We start from the raw sequence: 16,772 nt of genomic DNA, 5'->3' as shown, positions 1-16,772 counted from the left end.
ACATTCGGTTCGCCGTTGATGTCGTTGTCACAACATCCCGCACGTGTGCTTAGCTGCTCCCTTCCCTCCGTCCTTCATGGGCACTAGATTCCCTCACACTTAACTGCCCCTCGGCCCTGGCCGCACACTGCAAAAAATGTACTTTCTGAGGTTTTTATTGTTTTTTTCTGTATCCCAGTCCAAACAATTCCAACCTGGATCTTTTCCCAGTTGGCCTGAGACTTCACAAACTCAGTCTGCTGCGTAAACTCTCCCCAGTGAAACTTGCTGACCGGGGTGGGATTCATTTCTGCTGGTTTCAGAGGCATAAAACTGTATGTCTAACGTCCTCCTAAAGCCAGCGGGGGTGTGAACTCAGGCATCTGTTCCCCATGCACCCCCCTGTCCCCAGCCTCTCCTTCGGGCCGAGCAAGAAGCAGTGAGGGGGCTGCCAGCCCCCCGAGGCCACGCGTGAGCACAGCTGGGTTTGCACAGAATCCCAGGATGGGGCGACAAGGTGACGGTGTGTCACAGGCCGCTGTTACAGCACAGCTCAGCTCCCGTCCCACAGACAGCAGCAGGCAGTGGGCTCCCGGGCAGGCAGCGAGGGATGGGGAAGCTGTGACACAGCCCCATCCCAGGGACATTCTTAGACATGTGTGCTGCTTGACCCTTCTCCTTGAATCTCACCCTCCTCCAGCCCATGGCCCTGTGACTCCAACCTTTACCCTGTGGCCAGGGCCAGCGGATTTCGTGGGAGCTAAATAAGGGGAGGTGGATTACACCTTGGTAAGTGAGCCAAGAGGAGTATGGGGGGGCAGCCAGCATACTGTGTGCATTCAGGAATCGGGACAAATTATGTAGGGTCAGCTTCAGCACGATACCTCCTCCTCTTAAAAATAGCTGCACTCATTCAATAGGCTTATCAGACTGTAAATAACACCCAGATGATTCAGTTACTGTTTGGTTTACCATAATATTGGTATTCAGTAATGTAAACAGGAGTGCAGTCTCACCACTGATTTCTGCTACCTATTTTGGAAGAATCACACCAGGAATTTAATCTGAACTTACTTTGGTACAAAGTATTGACAGAAGGAAGTGAAGGAAATGATGTGAAGTGGAAGTGAAGGAAGATTATGGAGAAGATGTGCTAAAAAGTCTGTCTTTCTGTGTCTCTGATATAATAACATTTTTTCTAGAATAGTCAAAGGGATGAAAGGAATATCTTACTTTAGAAACTGAATTTTCTTCATGTTCCCATAGCGAATTCATTGTTATCCTTCCTTTTAAAAGTGTGCAAACAAAAAAGCCCGTAGTGTGTTTCACACCTTAGCTTTCCCTGCAATACACTTTCTTAGGTTTTCTGATTTTTAAACAGAAATATCCGTTGCCTCCCACTAGCCTCCTATGTGATAACTGATCAAACAGAGCTACGGAAAATCAAGTGCATGGAGAAGACAGGGATCAGCATAACAAGAGAGCTCATGTGGTGGTGGGGAGTGAGGCTGGCGACGGTGCAGCAGCTCCTGGACCTGCTGCAAGGACTGCAGCTCTACCGAGCGGCCCAAGTCATTCTGGACTGTGAGTAGCTGCTCCTTCCTCCCGTGGGGTGTCTGTGTTGCTCCACACAACACCCAGACCAGTAAATCTGTCTTTTTGTGTGGAGTCTCATGCTCAAATTCTAAAATTTCTCCACTGATTCTCGTTTTCTACCCTCGTACATAAAAATTGTGGTGGGAAAGGAGGAGGTGACAGAAAGGAGGAATCACTGGTCCCTCTCGTTCATCATCCCACCTGTGTAGTGGCCATTTAGATGCTTTGAGAGGTGCCAAAGAGATTGGCTGTGCTCTGAACCGGGGTGGTACTTGCTTGCATCAGACAGGGTTTCAAAACAGCTTACTTAGGAATGCTTTCGTTTTCATACATGCTTGTTTCTCCTTGAAATTCTGTCATTATACTCCAGTTGTCAACAAACTCGGGGTAGAATAACACAGAATCAGTTTTGCCTGTGCAGCCTGCTTTCCTGCACCGTAAGAAAAAGGTAATGAAAAGGAGAAATGGTTTATTGGCTACCTACATTACTATTTCTTTATCCTACTTCATATTTTCTCTATTCCTATCATATGTTCTCTTCTATCCCTCCATATATTAAACAACTGTAGTCTTTTCTAACTCTTTGCATGTAATTGTTCTCACCTATCTCCAGTTTGCTCTATTACAGATTTATCTTTTTTGAGGTAGGATGATTAGAGTGTGATCTCAGTGTGCCTAGTTAAGGCAAACCATTGCCTTATAGAAATCACAACACCTTTAAATGTAATTTTCCTTCCCATTTTTCTCCACTGAAGGTTATATTTAAATTGCAGCTGTCCAGTTTTGGAAACCACATTACCTTAATCCAGTTCTACCACCACTGTTGAACCCTGGACAACACACTTTCTGTACTGAGTTGTCCCTGGAAGTTGAGTAGACCACATTCCCCTTCTCACACCTATTTCCACCCCAAATCACAGAATGGTTTGGGTTGGAAGGGACCTTAAAGATCATCTAGTTCCAACCCCCCTGCCGTGGGCAGGGACACCTTCCACTAGACCAGGTTCCTCAAAGCCTCATCCAGCCTGGCCTTGAACACTTCCAGGGATGGGGCATCCACAACATCTCTGGGCAACCTGTTCCAGTGCACTTTCATGAAGATTTTTTTCCTGATATATAATCTAAACCTCCCTGCTTTCAATTTAAACCCATTCCCCCTTGTCCTGTCACTATAGACCCTTGTAAAAAGTCCCCCCCAGCTTCCTTGTAGCCCCTTCAGGTACTGGAAGGCTGCAATAAGGTCTCCCCGGAGCCTTCTCTTCTCCAGGCTGAACAAGCCCAACGCGCTCAGCCTTTCTTCATAGAGATACTATCCAGGTGCATATGAGGAATTATGAGAGCTTGTGAGGGCATACGCTTCCACAGGCGGAAAACGTGCGGGAGCACCGTCTGTTTCCCACATTCCGAGACAGGGAAGCTGTCAGCGTGACGGGCGGCTTTGAGTTACATCAGGAGCGGCGGTTGTGAAACAGCGGCTGGCCTCCGCAGGGCAGGGCCGCGGCAGCGAGAGGTGCAGCTGGCAGGCGCCACACACAGCTAGAGGCATTTCTCATGGAAAGTCCAGCAGTGTATCATGGGGTTCTTGCCACAGCTTTTCTTTGTGTAGCACTGCTGGTTTTCTGTAGTTTCCTGGCATTAGCGTGACTTTTAACATTCATTTTGGTATGGCAGAAAAAATATCTTGGCAATGGTATGCTAAGTTTCTATTTTCTTTTTTAAAAAAGGATATTTCAGTTAATGTAAGTGATTTTGGCATCACTCGTCAGCCTTTTGATTCAGCAGATCCACTTTCTGACTGAATTCAGCCACAGCATTCAGCTTAGGAGGCTGGAATAATTCTTGCTCCTCATTACTCAGCAAAGCAAACAAAGCTACAGGAAAGCGAACTCCAAGCTGTTTCCATTTGTGTATCAGTGATCCAAATGTTAATTTAGTCACAGTGACTTTTGAGGGCCTGGTCTGAGTGGACAGGACTGAAAACAAAATCTTGATTTATTTGTTGGGTTTTTTTAAACTATACATTGAATGAATCAGACCTAGCTATCCCTAGTGCAAGAAGCCTGGCTCCCCGATAACGGTATTTTCGTAGATACTTTGGAGTAGGGGGTGAATTCCATGCTGTGATGACACTTCTGCTCTGTGCTTGTTCAGTATTTATCACTGATTCCGAGTCCATAGAGGGAGTTTCTGGGTGCTCTTACATAACACAGTATAACAAACCACACCTTAAACTCTTAATTACTTCTTAATTACTTCTGGTCCTTGTCTTCTTTTCCTGTCAGAACACATTCTGGGGCCTACCTTTGTTTACAGCTGACTGACTTCAGTGTATTCCTGTACAGAGTTCATTGGCATTTCTGTAATCCCACTTTATCCACTGTGATTTTATTAAAAAAAAAAAAAGGAAAAAAGTATTCTCTTTCCGAGAATCATAAAAAGAGAATAATTTCTTTCCTTTGTGGGTCAGTTTTCCCATTTTTGCAGAAGCTGAGTTAAGAAAGTTTATAAAAATTGCTTGTTATAACAACTGAGATGTTGCTGCCTCTACCCCAACACAGAGGGCTTATCTCTTCCAGGCCTTTGAAACAAGACCATGAGCAGCTTTCAAACTGACATTAGTTCAGCTGGGTTTCTCTGCAGTTGGTTGATGCAAGTGAACAGGGATCTGTATTTCTGCGGGCTAGACAGTAAACAGGGAAAGTAAATATAAGAGATCGTGGCAAGACATGGGCATACTCCATTCAACTCATTAAGAGCTGAATTTTAAGGTCTGTTACTGGTGTCATAGATCTAACATAGCTCTGTCTCTCTGATTTCCGTTGTGACGGTGGGTGAGCTACAATACGGGACTGTTCCACGAGGGCTTCCTAAGGAGTTAGGTGTGATTAGGGTTTTGACTCTGAATTCTGTAAAGGAATATGCAGGCTAGATAAAGAGGGTTTAGAAGAGGATGGAAGAGACAAATCCCATGGAATGATCAATTTTTAGTTATGTTTCTGGATGATCAATATTAATTGTTGTCCCAGATAAATTCAAATGTAATAAATTGCAAAACTAAAATTAAATTATCTTTTTAAAAAACTTCTTATAGTTGTCTTTTATATTGAAGTCCATGGCAAAACTTCTTATTAAGTGGCAGAAGGTCTGCATTATTTTGTTGTTCTGCCATGTGTAAGTAGTTATTTTTTTCTGGAATTAATCCAATACAGGCATTCCACTGTGTACTCAGAAGAGGTGATTTCTAGTGGGATCTTTTTAGGTTTAGACAAATCTTTGAAGTATTTGCCCTCTATTTCTGCTTTTTTATCTATATCTGAATATGCTTCCTCTTGGGCAGATATGGAGAATACACTGGTTGTTCTGTTGGGCACTTTAGAAAACTCAGTGGTACTTATATCACCATAAGTCTATTCATTCTGACTTAAAGGAATCAGACACAACACACAGGTAAATATTTTGCTGGCAGATTACTTCCAGGGGAGTTCTACCTCCCTTCAACGATTTCTCGCATTACTCTAGTCCCACTTCTGAATGTCCATTAAAATAATCTTTTTCTTGTGTCAGTTCTTTAGCTTCAGTGGTGACCTGTTTGTGCAGGAAGTTGCAAAATTCATGAAAAATAGGTTGAAAGAGGGAAGTGAATCTAATTTTAGGGAGTTCTAGCTTAAAGTACAGGAGAAAAAAACCACAAACTGCAGAATACAGGGATTGTCAGTTTTGACGAAAGGCCTGCAGACTTTTTGACAGCTAATTTCAAAATCACATGTATTTTGGGATTTTATGGTATTCTGACACAGTAATAAAGAAACATGCCTGATTTTCCTTTAATTTGAAGACCTAGTTTCATTCAAACCTGCGTTGATAGGTGACATTGAAGAAAGTGGATACAAACCCCAACACACATGAAAGGAAGAAAACTTGCCTGACATGAACACGCCCCTTCTATCATTACTGCTTTTCATATGCTCCTGCTCTTCAAACCTGAGTACACCAGAACTGTCATAGCTTGTCTTCTCTTAAACCCTTCTACTGAATCTTGGTTTATTATAAGCAGCACAGATTCTGAATGAAACATACCGCTTCCTGCTCATTTCAGATACTCCCAGTGCTTTGTTTGTACAAAAAAAGCACACGAAGCTATTATCTGATTTCAGAAGCAAAGAGAGGCCTGCGGCTTCTGCTACCAAAATCACCACCCTGCTTAAGATACAACGCTGATAAAACAGCCTGACAAAAACCCCTTGTATTAATACTTGTGCTCACTTTCTTGTATATAAAAATAAAACATTGGTTTTGATTTTGCTGATAAAAGGTGTAGAAACAAAAGTTTAGAACTAGAACCAGGACAACGGGGTTATCAGGCAGTAGGAACTCCTTATATCATCCGTAGGGCACACTGGGCATTCCCAAGCTCCTTTTCAAACTGTTTTAAATGTATTCATGCGTAAAAATTCAGATGCTGCTTCAGGAGATTTGGACAGCCTTGTGTATCACTGTGTCTTGAATTTTTTTTCTTTTTTTCCCCATCCTCACTGTAGCCTAATCTAATAATTCCCTCTAAGATGTACATACTGTCCCTGTATGCTGAAAGCATCTTTGTACTTCTTTTAACCAGATTTCAAGTTGCTTTGTCAGGCCTGATTCTGAGATTTTGCAAGCCCTATACAACATAGGCTCTTTTAGAGCTGTAGTGAATCAATAATTTAGCCTTTAATTTTTCCTTATATACCAGTAAGTCTTGCCCTTTGACCATCTTTATATTTTCCCTAGATTGTCTCCAGTTTGTTTCTTTCTGTTCATAAGTAAAAGTACGATTCCTCACTGCAAATAGTTCTTTATAGGAAAGTATTTTCTGGGAATATGTATGGTCATGACACCAAAAACACATGATTGAAAATAATCCTAAAATATTTAACTGACTAAACCCAATACAATTCTGTCAAACTTCCTCTCAGTCCCATAACAATGAACAAAGAACTAGATACCTTCTTTAGGCTGGGAGATACTTGTGATTTGGAATAACTGGCTGAAGGATGCTGTGTAGAAAATGACAAAATAAATGTCCTAATATTGCTAATTTCTTACTGATGAGACTACATCTCTTTTACATAGTGATCACTGGTATTTGTTTGAAGCTATCACTTCTTATTAATTTTCAGTAGTAGTTAATGTTGTGAATAAGGTCTGAATTTAAGTACCAGTGATATTCCAGCAATTTAACAGTAAATTGCTTGAATGTTCATTTTACTGTTCATGTTAATTTACAGTCTGTTTTCCTGACTAGGATTATTTCCTGATAACTGATGAGAGTCTGACTCTACGTTCCCTGCTAATCTTCATCTTTCCTTTGTTCTCTCTTGAAGGGACATCAGCCTCTAATATTGCCAACTCTGAAAAAGAAGAGCTGGTAGAGCTGCCTAAGCCAGAGAACATATCTTTAATTCCCACAGAAAACAAAACTAGAGAGAAAGAAAATGAGATAAGTCTGTTCCCGTCACCAGATTCTTCACATCCAGGAGCGTCACCAGCAGGTACTAAGTGAAGTCACAGACTGAATCTGCTCTAACATTGAAATGACAACATTGATAAGACTGGTTCCCATTCGCTTTCAGAGTAGCATAATGAATATATTTGCTCCTCAAAATGGTCACTTTTGAATATTTGCCTTATTCCATGCACTGTTGTCTCCTAAGCTGTTTATTCCCAGCTTTAGCACATGACCTCGTGTTCCTCCTTCCTGTAGTTCTCTTGGCCTTGAGAGCTGCTGGCTGTGACCATCCTGCGGGACCTCAAGACATTTCCCAGGTCTTTGTGAACACCCTGGTCCCACCCTGGCTCCATACTCAAGATTAGATCTGTGCATACCCATGTCCCTCTCTCCCTGCAAAATCAACCTAGCCAGAAGAGAGCCATGCAGGTGTCAGCAGGCCCCTGTGCCTGGGAAAGGGAGGCAGCAGGATGTACCGAGAAGAGCATCTGTGCAACACTACAGCCATAGGGAGCTCTGTGTCCCCCAGCCAGGACCAGCGGTTTCTGTGTAGTCATCTTGCAAAGAGGAACCAGGAAAATAGCTCCCTATCTTCACACAGTATTTCACATTTTGACAGTTTGTCACAGATGATCCCTGGTTAGGAAATTCAACAAAACACCAAAGACCTTCATAATTAGTCACAGGCTGTGGTATTACAAAAATAAGGTGTATTTTCAATACTGTTATTTCAATTTCAGATTCTGTTTCTGGAGGAGCCTTGTATTCACTCCCTTGTCCACCACCTCCCCCAAGACACCTTTTGCAATCCTTACAGTCAAATCCTCCTGTCTCATCAAGTGTGAAGGTAAATCCCTTTAGTACTCTGATTAAAACAATGAAAATTGTCTTGACGACATTCTGTGTTTTTCAATTAAAGTTTATCCCTCTACTTGTATAAAATATAGATCTAGGGAAAAAATGGGGCTTGATTACAATTTGTTTGGACTGAATATAATACTAACACTTCAGTTAGATTACTTACAGTTTACATCACTTTTTTTGCCAGTGAAGTGGCTGAAGTGAGGGGAAAAATTAACAATATTGCCTACTGCATAGCTCAGCATGGATAACATGCCCACAAATAGCAATTAATTTTGAAGGACTTTCCCGTATGGATATTACAGAGGACTTAACATTTCAAAGGACACTACAGTATATACCACTGACTAGTCAGAATGTCATACTGCTTTTAGTTTAGTTTTATACTTAAAATGTGGTTTCTAGCCCGCTCAAAACTGGGCTAGTATCAAAATTCAGTCACGTTGCCCATAACCTTGTGCAGCTGACAGTTGAAAATGTCCAAGGATGGAGGTTCCATCACCCCTCTGAGCCCCTGTTCCAGTGCTTAACCATCTCACTGTGAAAAGGTTTTCTCATGTTCCCAATGATTTCAGGACACAGTCTCCTGTTCCTTCCTCCCTACAGCTCTCTCTAAGATGGTCTAGCTAGGTCCGTCCTGTGGGCTCTCAGAGTGTTTCCCAGATCCATGTGCACACTCTGGCCCCCTCGTGGTTCTGTCTTGGCCTGTTGTCTTTGGTTTATTTTGTTTGATTTTTTTTTTAAAGAAAACTGTGTTTTAAGACTTAAAACTCTTCCAAAATAACATGGTTCAGTAGTCCCAGCCAGAAGACAAGATTGCTACAAAGAATGCAGTAGTTTCAGAGTTTCTTGAGAGAGTGTTAATGTTTTGCTTTCTCAAGTCTGGAGCACATGAAGGTTGTGAAAGCTGCATAATTAGGCTTCAGTGGAACTGTAATAACAATTGGCATTAGGACTTGCCATACTGGAAGCGACAAATTATTGTGCAACCGACATCAGATGCTGCAGAAATAGATGAGAAGTTCCTACCAGAACATTAGAGAAGGACCCTACATTCTGATCCAACTATTTCTTAATAAATGCCCCAGCCATGAAGATTAATATTTTTTGTAACTTAAACTAACATCACTTCACATAAATATCTGGACTGTTAAACAAAACCAAGTCTGTGTTCTGGGAAAGGTGGAAATGCAAATCGATAACTGTTTTCAAGTCTCTTCTACTATGCAGAATTTTGACATCAGCAAAACATACCAAGATATTACAAAGGGAAGTCCTAATGGGTGATGCACAGTACCTTTCACAGTTTCGTTCAACAATCTAGTAATTGGTTAAATCATGGAAAATATGACACCTGAAAGAAGGAAAAAGCATACGAACTTTTATGCGATAAATTTGTTTCTTCTACAACTGTTTAGCCTTGCAGCTCTGCTACTCCTCAGCAGGAGACAATGACCGATCTCCCCAGCGGGAGTCTGTTGTGGACCCAGAGGGAAGTTACTAACGCCACAGATGGTTTCAGTGACAAGAGCAGAATTTGTGAAGGTACTTTTGCGGATGTCTACAAAGGTCAGAGGAACAACGTAGCATACATCATCAAAAGACTGAAAGATGCAAGTACTCCACCTTTTCTTTTTCTTTGAGGGGGGTATGTTATTAGTATCTCTTGAACAGCAGCAGTTGTTGTTTAATAGTGCGTGGGCATGGAGCCAGAACAGCTACACAAGAGGAGAGGTAAAAAGGAAATGATGTAAAGTAAGTAAACGTAGATTCAGCAAACACGAGAGATACTTTACTCATGTGAGTAGTTTTATTAACTCTGGCCATAGGAGCAGGCTGCAGTGTAGCTACCTGCAGTGTAGCTACCTGCATTGATGATTGGATCAGCGGTGTCTTTACACTGGTTTTTGTTCTAGTTTTGATTAATTGTTGTCTCACACAAAGTTGCCATCAGTGATACTTGCCTATTTTCTAAAGTCACTTGTCATCTAAAGACTAAAAGATATGTACACATGCAACATCTTACTAATTCCTATTGACATTCCATTGCTTGTTTTCATTTTTCAGATGGAATGCGCAAGCCCAACTTCCACCCAGAGATTCTTTCATACAGAAGTACAGATCTGCTTTCGGTAAGTGGTTGGCTTTCACATGCAGTCTGTGTGTGTCCTGTGTCTGGCCTGTTGCCCCTGCGTTTTGTTTAAGACTGAAGCGTCTGTCTCCTGGGCACTGTGCAGTCCTGGTGACAGTGGGGTTATGCACTGCCTTGGCAGGAGCCCTGGGAAAGCACCATGTCTCCTGGTGATACTGACGTTGCCTGCTGAGCAAATGCAGCCGCTCTGCCAGTCCTTGAGACAGCGAAGAAGCGGTGCCTTCTGGAGCTTTGTACCCCTCCCACTTGCTGAGAAGGAGGCTGCGCTATAGCGGGTTCTCCCTTTGCTGCTAGGTTAGGTAGCCTGGCCTGCAGCTCAGGGCCATTCCGTGCTTCCAGCTGCAGAATACAATTCCCAGTTGCCTCGAATTTAGGAATTTATTCCAGCTCAGGAATGTATTTTTATGTGTTGCTCTTACTTCATTTCCAAATCATTGTTGATCTGTGCCTGCAGGTGCTGTCATGTCAACATTTTGCAGCTGCTGGGTTTCTCAGTAGAAACTGGATTGCACTGTCTGATATATCCATACCTACCTAATGGATCACTGCAAAACAAACTTCAGTGTCAAGTAAGCAAATAATCTGGGTCTATTATCTACCTGTGACTACAAGTCCTGTCCTGTTCTTGTATGAGAAACAATTATATCCCTTTGAAATCTGAGAAGCAGCCCAAAAAAAAAAAAAAAGTGCCCAAATATCTTGACTGCAAGTACTAGAAAGCCTGCAGCTCTTTTCCAGTTTTTCTACTGCAAAGCAGATCAGGTCAACAGGAAGTTTCTGCTATGCAGCCTTTAGATTTTTAAAGACTCATATTGCAGTATTTCATTGGACTTGGGAATATGTTTCTGTAGAATCCATCACCATATTCACTGGTATATTGTGCTGTGAAGTTTTGCAAGGGCGTAAGAGGGAAGAGTTGGAGATGTTCACACCTACTGACAGAGCATTTGCAGAGATGTCACAGGGCAGAGAAACATCAGAAGAGCAGTCCATCAAAACCAGCTGTGCCTCACTCACGGACAGTACTTGATGCTTTGGACAAGCATGGTCCTTGCTGTATCTTTATCTCTCTGTGTCCTATAACAGGCAAAATGTGTAGCACAGTATTTAAGGATAGGTTCCTTCCTTGGCCTAGAAATCATCAGTTTCTCCCTTGGACCAAACTTTAGATGTAGGTCAGCACGAGTTTTGATTGGGATCAAAACTAAGCCTTTGGTTTTCAAAACCACTACTGTCTTACAGTTTTTTATTCTACAAAATACCTTCTTTTTCCTCACTTCCTTGCAGGATGATTCTGCTCCACTGACCTGGGAGATGCGGATTAGCATTTCTATAGGACTCATCCGAGCTGTAGAGTATTTACATAATTTTGGAATTATTCATGGAAATATCAAAAGGTGAGGGGTTTGGCATATCGGCACTTCCTTGGCCACCTGTTAACTACAGGATTTTGTTAACAGTAATGGCTGAAAGCTTACGCACTTTTGAAATCCATTTGCAGTATCTTTCTGCTGTCTCTTGTTCAGTAGAGTGTTCATCGGTTTGTTTAATGTGTCTCTCTTTTCTAAATGATGGGAGTATACCCTTCCGAAGTAATTTTTTGAGCGCTTGTCCTTCCCCCTCTCCCTTGCTACCATTCTTCATCCTTTCATTGATACACAGAAGGCCAAATGCTGGAAACTTCCAGTGCTTAACTTTAAAAATGTAAAACTCTAATTTCTTGCCTCAAGTTAAAGTAATTATTTGACCAATAGTGTTATTTGTCTTTCTGTATCACAGCTCAAACGTCCTGCTGGATGAAAACTTCACACCAAAGCTTGGACATTCAGGCCTGCGATTGTATTCTGTTGATAAAAAATCAGAATATGCTGTGATGAAAACTAAAGTCCTACAAGCTTCTCTTACTTATCTGCCGGAGGATTTTATCAGACATGGGCAGTTAACAGAAAAAGTTGATGTATTTGGCTGTGGTGTGGTACGTTGACTTTCTGCCATGTTCTCTTGCATTCTTTAGTGCTTCTAGACAGGAAATTGGATATATGAGCATCTGTCTCATACAGTTGTTTTGCCAGCAATTTGACACCATAGTTGCTGACTGTATAATGCATTGAAATCCTGGTTTTAATTTTGTGCATACTCCAAATATACTCCACTTTGTGCCAGAGTGAGGTGAATCTTTGGAACAATGGAAAAAAAATTGTTTCTTGTTGCAAAAAAAATAATACTGCTTTTAATTTAAAAAAGGAAAGGACTAGCAGGAAGACTGCAGTTAAGGTTCTCAGGACTCCTGCAGATTTGCCACACAAACTGCTACAAGCATGACCTGACAGTTTGGAATTTCAGCTAAAATAATTGATAGCCTATGATATCACCTGTCTCCAGGTGTTTCCATTTAAATAGGAAGTTGCTCTGTTCAGTGGGATTCCTTATCTATTTTTAGAATCACTTTCTTCTCATCCTTTGTTTCAACAGTATCTGCTGTACCTAACTGTAAAATTTGGACTGGGCTCTGGAGGTTGATCTAAAGTGTCACAAAGATTGCCCAGATCTGGAAACGTTAAGCCATCTGAAGTAAAACTATGATTTCAGAATGCCCTGGCAGTTCAATATTTATTTAGTTACAAAACTAATTTTTAAAAATAGAATTGATTCTGAACGAATTGTTTTTATCTTTCAAATACACTTTCTAGGTCTTAGCAGAGATACTGACAGGGATTAAAGCACTGGATGAAGGAAGACACCCTATTTATCTGGTAAGAAAAAGCAGGAATAACGAACACCAACATGAGTGAATGGGCTTGCTATCATAACATGAATTTTCATTTTATATAAATACAGTTTGTTGTTTGCAGTCTGCTGTACACATCCTGAAAAGGGATGTTAAAAGCCATATCCTGTCTCCATTACCATCAATTGCCTACCTGCCTTTAGATAGCAGCAGACTATATGGTCCCATTTTACATGCCACGCTCATGAGTGCTGGCCCAGTTATACTAGGAGATACTCCAAAATAATGGGTGTTTAAATACATGCTTATTTAAAAGACAAGGCTTTCTGCTGAAATGCTGCTGCGTGTTTTTTATGTGCCAGAAAGGGGTGTATGAGCCAAACTGGATGGGGAAATCTGGGTAGGCGGTAACTGCAGTTGCGCATCATCATGTTTATCAGGTGTTTATGTGTTGTACTAGTACTGGAATTTATAACCTGGCCAATTTGCCCAAGCTGTGGTTAAAACTACACAGACTACTTTCACAAGCAGCCGGAGCTGGCCAGGCTCACTGAATGCCTTTAACACCATCTTCATGAAAACAGATTCCACCTATATTCCCTCCACGGGGCATGCTCCTGATTTGCCATCCTGTTAAAGCCTCTCAGGGGAAAATGGTTGTATTCTTACTTACTATTTCCAAGCAATTCAGCCATGTTCAAGTGGGTTCAGAAAATAAAGGATCCTAGGCTTCTGATGTCTTTAGCAAACGTTTGAGAAGTACTGTGCGAGAATGCTGCTATATTCAGTGTTGATTGTTTTCTATTGTTTTATGCCCATTAAATGGGCATAAGTGTGGAAGAGCTGGGTCTGCTTTAGTGACTTTGACATTAGGCACATGCAGAGAAAACCTTTGGCCTTTTCTATCCTGTAAAAACAAACATTTCTGTCACTTGCATGAATGAGGATTCTTGAAGTTTTTAGGTCTGTAAACCAGCCATTAAGGAGCAATAACAACAAATATATGGTAAGACTTATGTTCTCAGTGATTCAGATAGAAATAAATGTTTGTGTTAATTTTGCCTTCACTAATGTATCTCTTTCCTTTGAACAGAAAGATATGATTGCGGATGAAATTCAACTAGCAAAAGAAAGCTCGTACCCCAAAGTAAAACATTTTGAAAAGCTAGCTGCCAAGGAAATATGCCGTAAATATCTAGACAGGAAGGCAGGACACTTGCTGGAAGAGGTTGCTGTTGATTTTGCCTCAGCCATCTGCCTTTGTCTGAGAAAGAAGAATTCTAACATAGCAGAGGTAATATTTTAAATACATGACCAAGATTTTAGTCTTCTTAACAGCAAGGGCTAAAGCTACAACATTCATGCCTTACTTTTGGGACTGTTGACATAGGACAGTATGTGTAAGTAGGGATACAGGAATTATTCTGCATTCACGGATTTTGTATTACAAACAGGTGCTTGAAGTTATGGAAATGGCTGAAAATAAATTAAGAGAGCACTACATCTGTGGAGGCAGCACTTCCAGCTTCTCCATGAACACTCCAGAAGAAACTGATGATGAGACAGCTAGTCTCAGCATGGATGTGCCTTTTGCAGGGGAGAATAAAGAGGACAGCACACGGCCAGTGGTGCTGGCAAGTGCCAATCCACGCACATCTTTAACAGGAGTTGTGTCACCTGACATTTATTGCGGACAAATGTCAAGAGTCCCTTGTGAATCAGATGAATCGGGTAGTTTTATATGGAATCCTTCAGAAAGATCTACAGATGAGCTATCGGGCAACAGCTACAACAATTCAAAAAATATGGCAGCCTCTGATTACAGTATCAAGCAGGAAAAACCTGCAAATGGACTCCAGGAAAGAAATGCGGCATGCACCAAAAGTGACGACAACCTGGAAAGAGCGTCAACTGCACCGAGCAGCTTTCAGCAAAAAAATGCAGACCTTGACTCTTCCTGTTCTTCACAAGGTAAATCTAGATAAATCTGAGGGGTGCACACAGAACATCCAGAAGCATATGATGTTCAAGCGGTTTTGGCAAAACTGCCCTTGCTCCTGTTAAGATAACCAAAGTCTTTTGCAAAGTGCTCTAGTACTATAATAGTAGAGACAAGGCACTCTGCTCCACAGTTGCTTAGGTTCTTCTTCCTACTTCTAACACATTTCAGTAAATCTTTTCTCCTTGGTTATGATTTTACCAACAAATCTAGAAAATGTTTTCCGGTTTTCTATCAGATTTTTTTCTTAAGCAAGTTTTGTTTTTAATGTAAAATTACTGTCTGTTCCTTAGACAATAGATAGATATTTTCCTCAATATTTGGTCTTTTTTGTTTTCCAGCTAGAGAGGCATCTTGGAAAATCAAGATAAATGATCAAAAAAAGAAGCTCATGGAAAATATTTTGCTGTATGAAGAAGACAAATTAAACAGTTCTGAACTTTTTGAATCATAAATTGGATGGATTTTTGATCAGTGGCCAGCTCGGAAGAAGAAATAAGGACGCTCTCCATTAGAAAGATGGTGAAAGTGTACATTTCACATAAGGTTAAATAGCAGATTTGGACCAGAAACATTAGCGCTGACTGAAGAAAACAAAAGTGATTACACTGAAAGAAGCAGAAAGTATCTGTTCTAAAGCAGATTAAAGCACAGTGCCACTCTGTAAACAGAAATGCTACCTTCTTTTTCATCTGCAGGGTAAAAAGATGTGTCAGACACAAACAATTGCCAAAATAATTTATGATCCTTTTGCAGTGTATTTCAGAAAGCACCTACATATGATGTATGTCTTACTAAAATACACAGTCCTAGAAGGTATAGGGCAAGCACTGATCAGGAATCAGTTAGCAATACCCTTTGTTGTTATCCCATGGTATACAAGCAGGCAGAAGTCTTTGGAGAGATAAGAGTAGGTTTTAGTTTTCAGATGAATCTATCCTACTCCATATAATGTTGGTTCACATACTGAAAAATACTGCATTACCAGAGGGGAATTTTTATGCAAGTTCTCAGACGTATTCTACATGACTCAATCCCAGTTTGAATTGCACTGAACATAGATAGTTCTAAGTGAGTAACTTAAGCCAAGTTAGTCTACGAGCTGCTATACTACATACACACACATGACAGAATTTGAAGCCTAAAATTTAAGTTGTACTGTCAGCATCTTTAAGACAGTGTTTAATACTTAATAAGACTAATTTTGGAAGCTAAGTTTTTCTAAGCGTCCTTTACATGTTGTTAAGGTTTTTCATTTTGTTTCACGTGGTAATGGTTGTATATTATGGATTAGGGACAAGATTTTAATTTAAAATGTCTTTAATTTTGTTATAGGTCACTTGAAATCTGATTTGCTGTATTTATTTCGGCAATAGGTTAAAGAATCAGTGAAAGATGAGCTAGTAAGTGGACCTGCTCATGGTGCCACACTCACCACGTGGTTTTGTGTTGTCTCCTGGCTTAGCCAGCTCTAGCAGCCTTGGGGCCGGCCTCAGTGAACACGCTTAAAAGAAACAAAGGAGAAACTTTTATGCGGTCATATTTATTATCAAATGAAAGCCCCCTTCAGAAAGTGCCACTTTTATTGTTATGACTATTTATTTTTTGTAATACTGTCGCATATTCCACTCTCATGCAGTATAAGAAAATACAGGTTTATTATGAACAACTATAAAGAACTATCAGAACATGTAGCTCAGCTTACAGGCAGATAACTGCTGCCTCCTTAGCATAGGTAATAGGACCTTATGTACAGAAATGGTTAGAATTCACAACAGAGTATAGGGAATATTTTTAAAAAAATATGAATTTATATGTAATTCTTTTTATTGGAATTATGTAATGGTAGTTTCCCTAGCTTTACATGAAGGTCTCTGAGTAAGGCCTTGTATCTTCTGTATTTTTACAGTACCTAGTTCATTGTAGGTACTGTTATGAGCAAGTAGAAGTATTTTAACTGAAGTATTAA

At 40.7% G+C, this 16,772-nt stretch overlaps 1 protein-coding gene across 1 annotated transcript; it reads left to right on the top strand.

Moving 5' to 3' along the window:
- Nucleotides 1–1,383: 1,383 nt before the first annotated feature.
- On the top strand, nucleotides 1,384–15,257 carry IRAK2 (interleukin-1 receptor-associated kinase 2; the record flags this gene model as incomplete). Its single annotated transcript, XM_010157866.1, is given in 12 exon segments — nucleotides 1,384–1,563; nucleotides 6,939–7,118; nucleotides 7,804–7,910; nucleotides 9,343–9,537; nucleotides 9,992–10,056; nucleotides 10,531–10,645; nucleotides 11,364–11,473; nucleotides 11,856–12,051; nucleotides 12,767–12,829; nucleotides 13,898–14,098; nucleotides 14,259–14,775; nucleotides 15,145–15,257. Coding segments are annotated over 12 exon segments (2,042 nt in total), but the record flags the coding sequence as incomplete, so codon positions are not given.
- Between the last annotated feature and the right edge of the window lie 1,515 nt (nucleotides 15,258–16,772).

Source organism: Eurypyga helias, unplaced genomic scaffold (genome assembly GCF_000690775.1).
Source record: "Eurypyga helias isolate BGI_N326 unplaced genomic scaffold, ASM69077v1 scaffold8288, whole genome shotgun sequence".
Taxonomy (NCBI): domain Eukaryota; kingdom Metazoa; phylum Chordata; class Aves; order Eurypygiformes; family Eurypygidae; genus Eurypyga; species Eurypyga helias.
The sequence above is the reverse complement of the archived record's forward strand: the minus strand, read 5'-3'. Positions and strand labels throughout refer to the sequence as shown.